The sequence below is a fragment of the Anabas testudineus genome, chromosome 9 (genome assembly GCF_900324465.2).
Source record: "Anabas testudineus chromosome 9, fAnaTes1.2, whole genome shotgun sequence".
In the NCBI taxonomy this organism is placed as follows: domain Eukaryota; kingdom Metazoa; phylum Chordata; class Actinopteri; order Anabantiformes; family Anabantidae; genus Anabas; species Anabas testudineus.
In genome coordinates this window covers 23,859,631-23,873,473 of record NC_046618.1, presented here as the reverse complement: position 1 = coordinate 23,873,473, position 13,843 = coordinate 23,859,631, and the positions used below count along the sequence as shown (strand labels likewise).

Below are 13,843 nucleotides of genomic sequence, written 5' to 3'. Positions count from 1 at the left end.
TTTTAAAAATTCTAACTGCTTTAAGTGCTCTTTGACCTTTACCTGAAGGCTTTCATAGGTTAGACTGAACATTTTCCAGAGGGCCATGGTCTAAAGTTTGCTGTGACCTCATTCTCACTTTTAAAGGGACTTTATTCTTAGAAAATGTCACCTGTTGGCAGATTCACCAGCCTGGTTGAACTTTTCCCTTCATGCCCTTCATTTTGTCCACATTGCAAATACACGTGGTTATTTCACTTTGGTAAAAGTATATTGCTCCTTTACATCAATTCTGATTTCTCTTTGTCTTTTACGAGCGTCTCACTTTTAAACTTTCTCTCTGAGGAAGGAAAGTGATTCACACAGAGCTGCTGATGTTGCACAGATGCTGTGCCGGCCACTGTCTCTCTTTAAGTTCATGATTAGGAGGGCAGGGGACAGGTGCATAGGTCAGAAGACAAACATTGAACAGAAATAAAGACAATAGACAATTGTTCAAATTGAAATCGTGATTAAAAAAAAATGTAAGCACCCCGCTGTCCCCAGTGAGTGTCGGCACTGTTAAGTCCAAGTGCTTGCAAAGCTGTGGATTGGCTGTTTTTAAAGTTCTCACAAAAACACGGGACTGTTTTCCAGGTCTCAGCCAGAGCAGCGTTCCAAGCTTCCCAAGTTGATGAAAGCAGTCAGAGTTTACGAACCCAAACTGGTTTCATGATGAGTCAGTGCGTGTGTTTGTGTCAGTCTGTGTGTTATTTGTTGCGCAGAAGCTCCAGCTGGTCCTGGTATTCAGTGAACAGTCTCTGGAATCGCAGGTTTTCACCAATAACGGGTAAAACCTCCCGCAGCAACTCCCGCTTATGTAGACCCTGAACACAGACAGAAAAAAAAAATAGTTGTCAATGTGAATGCTAACGACTTCATGTGGGTTCAGAGCTGGCAAAAAACTACAGAGCTCACAGTGTGACAGAACAACAGCACATAATAACAAATTAAATAATAATTAGATGTATCATTTTAAACTAGGGCTGATTTTATCAGTTCTTTTTTGTGCATTATGTTAATAAGTGTCTTTACTAACTGTACATTTATTTCTACATAAACATGTTTCTACATAGATGCACGTGAAAAAATGTGTTAGAACAATTATCTTTTCCTTTACATGAAACAGGAAATAATCATCAAACCACAGCATGTTTGCAGGATGTGTCTGCAGGTTATTCACAGCTTTACCTTCAGGTTCCTTGAATTCACAGTCTATTGACCAAAACCTGAACTATTTCCAAACAGGCAAAAGGAGACCGCTTTCTTTTCTGAAAATACTGAAAATAAAACCCAGAAGACAGCAGAATGTTGTTATCATACCAGAGTAGTGGGCTCCCAGGCTGTAGCTGCTGATTTGTGGACGGGTCCGAGCAGCTCCTTACAGAGCTCTTTGAGACGATACTCTGAGCCTGAAGAAACACACACACACACACACACACACACACACACACACACACACACACACACACACACACACACACAAACTGTTAGAAGAAGTCAACAGTGAAACTGCTGCTGTAATGAGACGACTTGAAACATTTCCAGGACCAAACATTTTGTGGTGTTTTTGTATCATGACATAGAGTGAAATCGTTAGTTGGCGATGGTTCGGACCTTCGTTGACAAGGAAGCGGGCGTAGATAAGCAGCCAGTAGCGATACTCCTGTGCTGACTGCAGAGTCAGAGCAGATGCCAGCTGATTCTCCAGGAAGGCCAACGTCATGCTATGCTGCAGATGGTGGGGAGTGGACGAGAGGCGGGACGCCAGCCGACCAGCGCTGCAGGGAACCACACAGAGTTCTCAATTATTTCCCTTTACACATTTTAACTTATGTTAAAAAGACACTGTGGTAGGAAGTATCAGTCGTACTTGAGGTTGCGCCCCTGCATTACAGCAAGGGGCCCTGAGGACACAGGTGCATCCTGGGTAGATAAGCAGCTCCTAAAGTCAGCACACTGCACCAGAGAGTCTCCTTTATCTGCTATCAGAGTCCTAAGAGAGAGTTATTCAGTCAGTATCTTTGCAGTATAATCAAATACTTACTGTAGTATTAATCAACACAATTAATATGTTGTAACTTGTTGGATAAAATGAGGTTTGTCACAAAACACTAATTTCTCACCATGTCTCCAGCGATGAGCTGAAGCAGTAGGACTTCCCGTTGGACAGCCCAATGACTGGGACTCCCTGCTGAGTCAGGAGAGACTGAGACACTGTGGTGTCGGCACCTTCAAACACAAACAGCATGCTGTTAGGCAGAATGACATGACTGGATTCTCCAGACTCTGAGATAAATGCTGAGAGACTGAAGTACATCAAAATAATGTGGGTTAAAACTAGCTTCATATGAGAAGCAAATCTCCAATTAAACTCTTTTATGGGTTATTGTCATCAAGTAAACAAGCAAGAGGAAATCAGTGGGTGTTTTTTTATGTGGATGTCAATCTCGTGTCTGGCAGCATAAACTGGAAACTGCTAACTTGGTTGTGTTATTATCATAAAAAGCATTTTCTCACCAGATAAAATAGTCTGAAGAGACTCGTTCTTCACCAGAGCCTTCTGTTTCTGAACATCCCTGCACACAGGAAAGATCTGACTTAGTCTACAGACAACACAGGAACCACCTCTATTACAGATCAGAAAAATCAAGAGCGCCACATTTTTAACAAGCACTTACCAGATGGACAGTGTCGCTCCAGCAGTCAGAACCATGACAAAGTGGGCTGAGCAGTGCAGCGCTGACACCGGCGTGGCCAGCTGGATGGCTGGAAGGAGACGACGCCCACAGGAAGAGAATACTGACAACATCCTGTCCTCACAGGCGACGGCGAGGATGTCACTGAGGGATGACAGGACAAATATAGTTACTGTTATTAACTTAGTTATTTTAGAATGTTTCCTGAACTATCTTAATTAGGAATTAAATCAAATCAAACATAGAAATGTGTATAAACACTCTAAACATCTCCCACCTGCTCCCTGCAGCAGTGACCACTGAGCTGGGCAGCAGCGTGTTCCAGTCTCGTCCGTCTCTGGAACATCGCAGCTGACTGAGCTTCGAACCCGCGACCACAGACATCTCGTTCTCCACCTCCAGGAACACAGACGGCTCCATGCTCACCTGCACACACACATTCACAATTTAGAGTGTGTGACAAACAGTCTCAATCCGACTGAGTGCATGTTCTTCAGTCCTGAAAACTGAAATGTCCACATGCAGCAGGAAACTGACAGAGAAGACTGAATCCCCGAGAGACAAACACTAAAGATCAAATACAGAGAGCATGAGTGTTACCTGCAGACTGAACGCCTTCTGTGTGCTTGGTGTTGGTAGTCTGAGAACAGCTACATGAGCTGGAGGAGCTGCCACCCTGCTGGGCTCCCGCTCTGCTGGAGGAGTGATCTGACAGTAAGAAGGAGGACAAAACAGTCATTTATCTCTTTTCAGCAGTAAAGACACTTTTACTGGTTCAAACTAAAAGAGCAGTTTTCTTTTTTTACACGAACACATCTGGTTTATAACTCCTCCGTCCATAACTGCAGCTCCACACGCATAATATTGCTGCCTCATAGCTCCAGTCTTCATGGTCACAACATGAAAGGAGAATACTGTTTATCTTTTCGCCGTCTCTCTACCTGATTGAACGACTGGGCGATGGGAGCGGCCATCTTGTCCTTCCTGGGCCGCCCCTTCTTCCTCTTCTCCACCACCTCTCCTCCATCTAACAGCAGCTCGGGTTTCCTCTTGCTGAATGACAGGTTTTTGTTGATGGTGGCCATCTTGTCCTCGCTGTCGCTGCTAGTGTCTTCTTTGGTTTTAACCTCCTTCATGGCTGAGACGGCGTCTTTTGGCCTGCTGTACAAAGATACTGTGTTTCAGGGACTGTTTGTTCTAGTTTTCATTCTCGTTTTGCTAAAACACATCACCTATACTACACCAGTCACCTGTCTAAAGGTGTGAGTCCAGCAGTGGAGGAGATGGCAGATGTGACCCCTGGTGTGGCCTTTGACCTTTCGGTGAACCTGGAGTCCAAAGCTTTCATTGGTTCAATCTTGGAGGCAGACGTGATCAACAAACTGGACTTCACACTAGAAACCAGAAATAAGAGAAGGAGTGATGAAACAAGAAGATCAAGGTTCATTTAAGTAAAAGCCTGATCTCAGCTGCTCAGCGTACCCGTCTTTGTTGTCCTCCAGGCCTTTGGAGGTGCCACTGGCTGGAGGGGACATGAGCATGGGGTCATGGTTGGGCCTGAGGCTCAGAGAGGAGGCCTGTCCTGGGCTGGAATCAGGAGCTGAGCTGTGGAGCGAGCTGGCAGGACATGGAAGAGCCTGAGGGCAGGATGGGAACACTGTTGAACAGAGCCGGTGAGAAGTCCCTGTAAAGAAAGGAGAAGACGATGACGTGCGACTCAGGCGTGTCGTAGATCAAAGTATCAGTTATATACACGGTGTGTTGTTCTACCCTGTGTCCAGCTGAGCGATGCACAGTGGCGTGATTCGTCTTCTGCCGTCTGCGGTTCTCGTCTCCACCTGCTTCTTTAGAAGGTTCTGCAGGATGATGGAATAATACATTTAAGATACAAAAATATCTTACCAAGTATTTGTTTTGAAAATCATAAATATGCATAAAATAAAGCACTGATATTTGAAAATGTAGCATTTCCAAGTTGTCCTACACGTGACTGTCGACTGCATCTGTCTAAACACCACATAACCTTCTAGATACTATTTTTCTTTGCAAACTGCCACTTTAACATATTTTTATTTTATTCCACATAACACGTGAAACATTATTCTTTGAACAGCCAATAATTTCTTATTTATACTATATACATATTTTCAGACACTTGTTGTTCTGCATCATGATACAAACTCAATATAGCAAAGACTGCATACTGAGTTTTAAATAATTAAATAAAAAAATAAATTATTGTACGCCTTAAATTTTAATTAGTTGAATCAGAAAATAAAGGATGGCATAAAGAGATGGAATTCAATCCCTCAGAGTCCTACAACTGAAATAAAAGATAAACACATTAGTGAACAGGATAAATTAATATTGAGGAACACATGGCCGGGAAGACACCAAGGATAAGATTTAAAACCGCCCTGCAGCTGACAAAGAACAATGGAGGCTAGAAACTCCCCTGTCTATAACAAAGCATTACATAGCAGCCCAACTGAGGGGCTTAATTAGCTGGTGAAATCCCAATGATCACACTGAGCAGAACAGATCTGGAGCAGTTCCAATTCAGGCACAATTAGGACTTATTAAGAAATATAAATGAATCAACTTACTACTGTTAAGTACTGTTATCAAGAGTGGCTGGTCTGAACAGATTAAGCTTCTGAGATGGTAAAGGACGGGCCTCTCCTCAAATTAAATCAGTCCATCTGTTGCATTTCAGTCTCTCACCTTCCTGATGTCCTCCAGAGATTCTCCGTTCATCACACTGTTGAGTTTGGGGGCTGAGGACTCAGGTCCAGTGCTGCCCGGTGCTGAGTTGGCCTGGGCTGAGATCTGTCGTTCCTGCTGGTATTTGAGCATCTCTGGGTTCTCAATGATGGTGGTGGAAAGTTGAGCTTCTGTGCTGGTTATAGCCAGACTTTTACCATAGATGTTCTGGTGGATGCTGTTCTGTAGGTGGAAAGAAGCAAGAGAAGTTTGATTATTATATATTGATTTATAGATTGATGAAATACAGAAATACAGCAGAGGAAAGAAGGTGATGTGATTGTAAATAGGATCTTAGGATCTCATAGAATGGGTTTTTACATGTTGCTAGATTTGAACCTGCACTAGAGCAGTTCTGTCCTGCTTTGATGCCAAATGAGAAGAACAGCTCAATTTGATTTGGGACTTGTTATTATACACACACAGAGGCTGAAAGACTGGATCTAGTTTAGTTTGTGAGTCCTTCACTATTTTCTGACTAGAACTTTGCTGCGTGGCAAACATACTGTACAGTCAGAGGATCAGAAGGGATTTGTGTTTGTAGACAGATGTGATGACATGATGTGTCTCTCACCTTCTCCTCCTCGTTCAGTGGATCTCCCAGTTCATCCAGTGAAAAGTCCAGATAGGCTACGGTTCCGTCCATCGAACAAACCAACATCCCCAGACCTGTCAGAGTCCTGACACACACACAGACATCAAACTCACACCACTACCAGTGATGTCTCATATAACAATAAATCAAAACAATCTACTGCAGCCAGAAATATTTTCTCCAGAGACAGTGTAAAAGTTTTTATCCACATATTCCATTTGCTCTTGAAAAAAATAACTGTGTAAATATTAATTTGGTTGAAGTGAGCCTGCTGTGTAAATGTGAATTTGAATCATTTAATCTCGGTGTAAAATCTCAGGAAAAGAGCCACTAATGCATGTGTGGTAGGTCGAACAATGGCTTTCTTAACTCACCAGGAAATATCCATGATCGATTTATCAAACAGGTCATGGATGACCACCAGGGGGCGCTTCAGTGACGTCAGCTTGAAAGGAGAAAGACAAACAATGTTAGGTAACCAAAGGAAATCACCATAGCAGGCAGAGCTAACTCAAAGCATGGTGCACTTATCTAACATGCAACATGGAATCATGAACCCTCACAACTCTATTGTCAGGAGGTTGGGGCATATTTACTGAAATCGATACAAACAAACAACAAAAGTGAGTTATGAAACCCTGACCTGCAGAATGTACATTCTATATTCATCTTTAAAGAACAAACTTGTATGTGAACTGACCCAGACAGAGAGGGATCTGTCTTTGCTGCCGACTGCGCAGCAGCAGTACGGACAGCTGGGCTTCGGAGAGCTGCCGTTCTTCTGCTTCTTCTTGAAGATCTTTGGGTTGAATTTCTACAGAAATAGAGGCCACAGCCGTCAGTATGCAGTCATTTTAGATGAAGTAGACCTGTAAAGATTGAACACGTGGCTAAAACCTCCTCACCACGACTGTGACGGCTTTACGATGACCCACAAAGTCCATGTTCGTCTTCCAGCCGTCTCTCTCCACAATCTGAGCAGTGGGCCCGGAGTTGTTCATGGCGTGAGCCGACACCAGATACTGACCATCTGGAGACCAGGACAGACGCAGGACGTGGGTCGTCCCACCGCACTGAGAGATACACAGAGACAAGAGAACAATACTGAAATCGTCACTGGTCGAACTGTGACTGTGGCAGAACACATGCAGATTTTATATGCAATAAAAATGTCAACTGTGTTTTTTCCACAGCATCACCAGTCACAGCTGACCACGGTGTAGTACCTCACTAAAAGGTTTAGTGATGTTGGCCTCCATCTGCCAGTCCACAGTCCTCCACACTTTGAGGCTGTGGTCGTCGGCCTGGGAGGCGATGTACTTCCCCACCGGATCCCACGTTAACCCTTTAACTAGTCCGGTGTGTCCTCGCAGACAAGTCACCATCTCTGGAAGGATGCAAAGAAAGAGAAAGACGTGGATGATGAGATTACAAGAGGGAAACATGATATCTTCCATCAAATTTGTTCCCCAATTCTTTAAGCTTGGAGATTTACTGCTATTAAATTCTGACGTTATGTAAACTACATCAATAATAGTATTCATAAGTCGCAGCCTTGTTAAACTGCAAGACACGCAGAAATGTTGAATTTTAAACTAAGCATGTTTGGATTGATTTAAAGATTCATCCACTGACTTTCACAGATCATTGGGTGATCTTTGGTTACCTGGAAATTTGCGAGCGTTCCAGATAACAATGGTGTTGTCAACGCTGCAGGAGGCCAACCAGATGTCGTGAGGTGACCACGCCACGTCCATCACATCTACAAACAAAATTCACATGGTGAGATCAAGAGTTACAAGTTAAAGGGTCTTTGTGGAGTTTCTGACACAGCAACAGCCGTCTGCTCTTTGGTTTATAAGGATCTGGAAACTTTAGAGAAGCTACTAAGATACTGTACTGTTACAAAAAATAAACAAAAATAAGGTACTGTCACATTTTCAGACTTTTGTGTCAACTTGGTACCGAAGTATTGCTTCTTGTGACATCTCTAGTAGAGAGTGAAGGTACCAGATTGTAGGTCACCCATTATTATATTATTATACATTAGAATACACTTGATGTAATGTTATTGTGTGCTCTTTAAGTTTGAGGAAATAAGTTATTGTGCTTGTGTAAACAAGACTTCACAAGAAAATACCTTTAAAATTTTAGTGTGTAAACAGAACATTTTTGATGTGCATGACTTTGTTTGCATACATTTCATATATTAAGTCTGTTGTGTGTCCTACCTCCAGTGTGGTTCCTCAGAATGGTGACACACCTCCACTGCTCCACGTTGGCCAGTTTACTGCTCGACCCAAACACTGTGCTCGGACCGATAAATCTACAGAGGAAAAAACAAACAAACACACACAGTCACAATCAAACGGCACCACCAAGCCGCTCTGCCTGTTTAAAGTAAAATCCTCAAACTTGTCTTGTAATGGATGAAAAACTGCTAGTTTTCAATACAACATCTGTATTTGCACTTTGTGTGTGAGTGAACACTTACGCAGCTCTCTTCCACACCATGACCAGTTTGTCATCTCCTCCTGATGCCAGGTACAGTCCGTTATTGGACCAGCGCACACAGTTAACACATGCTGCAGAGACAAACACACACGTCAGATAACTCATGGTATAAATATAAAGCATATGGACTTTTGCTGAGGAGGCTGCTGCTGAAATAGTGGCCATGAATAGCATGTGGCCATTCCTAATACTAAATCTGACTGCTTTCTGTTGGTAGTAGCGCAGGACAGATTATTTTAATCTCCGGGGAAACTCACATTACAAACACACTGTTCTGCTACTGGACACTCAGCAGCAATATCTGTCCATGGATTCAAACCAGTAACTTTCTCATCAGAATCCAGCTTTTCCAACCTTTAGGCTGCTGAAAAGAAACTGTTCATAGATCAGTAGATGTAAATGGAAAAATTGCTGAACTTGTTCTACTGTTTAAAGGTGCTGAATAAAAATTAAATAGCAGCAGCAGTCTGTGGAATCAAGGACATTTGGTGCCCGACTGTGGAAAAACAGTATCTGCTTTGCTGCTCACAGAGAAAAGGGTTTGAAAATATTAGAGAGATAAAGAAAGGTCAGTAGTAGACAAGGTCAAGACTGTGTTGGGAAAGCAGAGCGTGATAAATATTCTATGAAAAGAGTTCTGGTATCTATGTAATATATGTTGTGTTAATCTACACTGGCAGTATTCATGTGTTTTTCAAGTCTGCCACTCAGTTTACAGAAGAGCCACATTTGCATTTTGACAGTATAACAGATCAGCTTTAAGTGGAGGGTAGCTCTGTGGGTAAACTGTTTATCTCCAGGACTTTCAGTGAAACATAATCTCCACGGGAAGCGGCTCAAATCACACAGATCCTTCGCTGCTTCATCTTCTATTTCGCTGTGAGCTTCTTAGTCTCTTCATGGGAATTTGAGCTACTTTAGGTGCTGTAAATGAAAACATACACAGATAAAACAAGGCCTACTGCCTTACTGGGAGCATTAAGTGGATCTTCTAATATTAACAGCCTGTAGTCTGAGCCTTTACGTAGTCTTAAAGACAGCAATGCTAAAACAGAAGTGTAGATTGAACAGATGGATGCTTCAGTAGCACTTATTTGAATTCTCAGCCTGAGCACCACTTGAACAAGGAGCAGTGTGTATAAATAATGCTAAAAGTACATTATAAAACATGTATTTGAGTTTTATCCAACAGATGATTAGTCTGCTCAGCTTTAGACACTTAGGTTTAATATTTTTTTTAGGAATGCTTTTCCTAAATTCTGCATACTGTAATATATTACTTAACATTATCAGTATTCATACTACCAGTGGCATTGTTAACCTTCCCATCAACCCACTGTTGATGGTGTGTATGTTTTTATGGACCTCTGGATAAGATCAAGACATTTTTCCACTTATATCTATTATTATAATAATAATGTGTAATGCAACATGCAGCGCCAACTTACTATTAATCAACCTATACAAAACTTGTTTAATCAAGCTTTTTGACTTATAAAGACATTTAAGGACCTGCAGAAAACACACACACACACACACACACACACACACACACACACACACACACACACACACACACACACACACACACACACACACACACACACACACACACACACACTTATCTTGAGGACCAGTCTCTGATATAAATAGGTTTATTGCAGTTTCAATACGGTAATGTTGCATAATCCAGCCTTGTTCTAAAAGACCACACATTCATCTATTTAGTGTTTCTCTCTGTAGAAGCACTCACGGTGAAATGTTTCTTGCATTCATGTCACTACAACAGAAACCTAACAGGAGACCTACCCAGAGAGCTGTTCATGAGGATGATAACACTCAACAAATCTATTAATTGGTAGGCGCCATTTCAAAATGGCTTTCTTACCCAGGTGATTGTCCATCTGGCAAAGCATTTTGGGAATATTCTCATTCTTCTCATCCTCTTCTCTGAGGACTGGTGCCATATTCCAGATCATCACCTTCCCAGAATCCTCTCCTGAACACAAATCTAACATTACTAAAAAAATACACAACCCATACACTCACAAACAAAATGTCCTCCCTGTGAACTTCTGCTTTTGTTGCCAATACTGTTGATGTTAACATCGAGGTTAAAAAACAAAACAGTAGTGTTATGTACGAGCTTCTTTTATAGTAATTCAAGTGGTTCTAACAATAAGCCAGTTAGCCATCATGTATGAACAAACGCACAGAAGGTAGCAAGTATAGGCAAGTTGAGGCGCGAGGACAACACAGCAGGTACAGTGTTGGACGATGTAAACAACAGTGTCTTTAATACAGTATGGCATCTTACCTTGCCCACCAGTTGCAAATTTTGTGCCATCAGGATGGATGTCAACTGAAAATATGGGTTTGCCTGTGTAACATAACATTCAATTAGTCATATCAAACAGACGAGCAGATAATATAAACTGAGCAGGAGAAAGGATGAAGGGAGAAAGCATTTCAACTCAACTCAGGACATTTCATTACATTAGTGATTGCAAATTAGCTCAACCAGCATAGTAAAAGCAACTTATGTATAAATCCCTTCATTATTATGCAGATATTTGTATCTGTGCAGTACCAACACAATTACTACCCTGCAGGAAAAATTACCAAAGGTTTCAGTCTTGTAACATTAGATTAATGACAGCAAAATGTTAGAAGACCGTCCAAGAGAAAACAAGGAGTAGAAATACAGGACACAACACTTAGTAGCTGGCGAATGATGGTAAATGCAGCATAAATTATTATAAAAGTTATCCACAGATAAAGGGACAGAAAAATTCATCGTTAGCTGCAGCCCTGTTATATTATTTAATGCTGATTATGTTTTGTCTGTGTTTACATTTGGAAGGACGCTTCAAAAGCTAAATACTAAAATAAATGATTTTAACTTGTGCACACTAGAAGGAAAGGCTCTGTGGACTGAAATAACTAGTTGATTAATCAATTATTGGCGCAATAGAAGACTGAACTATTCTGATATTGATGAATCATTACATTTAATATTTCCTGAGCACAAATGCCAAACATGTTTTGTATTTTTGTTTTTCCAGCATCTCAAATGTACATCATCAGGTACATTATCATACATCATCAACATCAATACACGGTTAATTGGTCAAAATAAGATATTTAAAGATTTCCGACATTTTATCAGCAGACTCCAATCAGTAAGTGGTCATCTTCAGTGACAAAGGGCATGAGTTAGTATCATCATCAGTCATTTATCAACCAGAAATATGAGAAAGCTGCTGAAAATCATGTCAGTGATGGGTGGTTATTTATTTAAGATCATATTTGGGGTTTCTAGTTAATTACAGACGTGCAAAAGTGTAGTATGTGTCACAGACTAAATGACTACTATTAAAATTAATTAATTACGTCTCGTTATCTGCTGTAACGACATTAACATTAGCTGTAACCTGAACTCGGGTCATTTCTCCAGCGGTAACTCTCCAAACAAACAACCTGGAGGTTAGAGACACTTTTCAGTCCCAGGTCAAGATGGTTGATTGTGCTCAAAATAAGCTGCATTTGCCAAAATGTCACAGAGGTCGTGACAAACATTCAGCAAGAAGTCACTTTGAGACAGCAGCTTCGACATGGGTCATCTGGCAGATAAGTTAGCTAATGTCGGGGCATCCGAGCTAGCTCGCTAGCTAAGGTTAGCAAACATTAATATCATGATATGAAGACGGAGGGTGTTGTTGTTAATAACTAAACAGCCAACGTGTGCGTCCAGTCGTTGAATTCAGACTGGTCTGTGAGTGAATATGAAGTGACAAACAAGTCGTCAAAGTGTCGTCCACCAGCACCATCATGCCTTCTTATCAATTCACCCCCCTCCGACAACAAAAGCCGAACTTGGTCCAACAGATTCCTGCACAAGCTTACCGTTGTGGCTCACCCAACTCGGCTTCAGCAGCTTCATTTTCAACCCACTTTTCGAAAAACGTCCCCAACAAAGACCCACCCAGCGATCAGTTCAGCTGGGGAACTAACGCCAACCGCACTCCCTTTGTCTCAAACTCTGTCCAACACTTCGCTATTTTTGTGATTTAACTCCATCCCTGCAGCAGCTGCAGCAGCATCCGAGCACCAGACAGGAGGAGGCGCCGGACGACAAACGAGGTGACACCACGCAACACAGGAAGTGTTTCTGGTGTGTTTGACCGCGGACAGGAAACGCGTGCAGGACAGCTGTCACAATAGTACTGCAGGTGGTAGACGCCTAAAAGAAATGCTATCAGGAACGAGTCGGTAACACGTGACATCAGTTTAATGTCTTCTCTGAAATGTGTTTAGTGCGATGAATTAAACTCATGAACGGAAAAATGAGTACATTTGTCACGGTTTATAACATTGATTTAATACGACTTTTATTTTGAAGTCCGCTAAGTTACAGTGCGCAGACTCAGAATTTGAACTTTAAAGAAAACGTTTATTTTATTTTAAGCAAATGTGGTAAAAGTACATTAATTCAAGTACTCAAGTACACGTCAAAGTACTTACCTATAAAGACTCCTAATATTTTCCTCAAGTTAAAATACATGCTTTAAAAATTATTAATGGACATATTGCTGTTGATAAATGTACAACCCTTGTCTCAAAGCTTGGTAAAAACCAAATGTATAAATAATAATAAAAAACAAGGTCATAGATCTCTGTTGTTGTGCACTAATGTCTGTTTTGGTAAAAGTGAAGCTGGTAAAGTTAAACCACTTTATGCACTGACAGATGGTTCATTCATAATATCACAACATATTTTATTAGTTGATTTCATTTTGTATAAGAACCCACATCTATAAAGAACAATATTTCCCACTGAATTGGATCTAAAGTAACAGAAAATGGAAATAGCCCAGTAGTGTAGGTACAACTACTTCAAATTTCCATTGTAAATACTAGTATTTGAATATCAGCCTACTTGAGTATATTTGCTTAATTGCTTACAGCCTCTAGTCATAAGATACAAATCAAACAGGGTGTAATGATAAAACTGAAACATGACATGACAGGATCTGCAGCCCAAAGACTTCTTCTTTTACTGATGGTTAAAAAGGATTGATAAACAGTATTTATATATGTTAACTTCCAGGGGCTCCTGGAAATAATGGTGAGTGTTTTTCCAGTATTCTCTGACATTTACCTAAATATTGAACAAGATATGATATAGTGCAAACCAGGGCTTGAGGGCAGTCGCTCCCTTTTACCTGCCTTGTATCCAGCCCTGCAGAGTTTA

The 13,843-nt window shown here is 41.3% G+C and overlaps 1 protein-coding gene across 1 annotated transcript; it reads right to left on the bottom strand.

Moving 5' to 3' along the window:
• Positions 1–728: 728 nt before the first annotated feature.
• Positions 729–12,532, bottom strand: LOC113150927 (protein HIRA). Its single transcript, XM_026343680.1, is given in 26 exon segments — positions 729–845; positions 1,342–1,430; positions 1,636–1,799; positions 1,892–2,014; positions 2,145–2,250; positions 2,539–2,597; positions 2,700–2,861; positions 2,995–3,143; positions 3,318–3,425; positions 3,659–3,875; positions 3,968–4,111; positions 4,200–4,312; positions 4,314–4,401; positions 4,488–4,573; positions 5,442–5,663; positions 6,055–6,160; positions 6,450–6,520; positions 6,776–6,889; positions 6,981–7,148; positions 7,302–7,462; positions 7,742–7,837; positions 8,307–8,401; positions 8,570–8,660; positions 10,478–10,588; positions 10,907–10,969; positions 12,496–12,532. Coding segments are annotated over 26 exon segments (3,060 nt in total).
• Between the last annotated feature and the right edge of the window lie 1,311 nt (positions 12,533–13,843).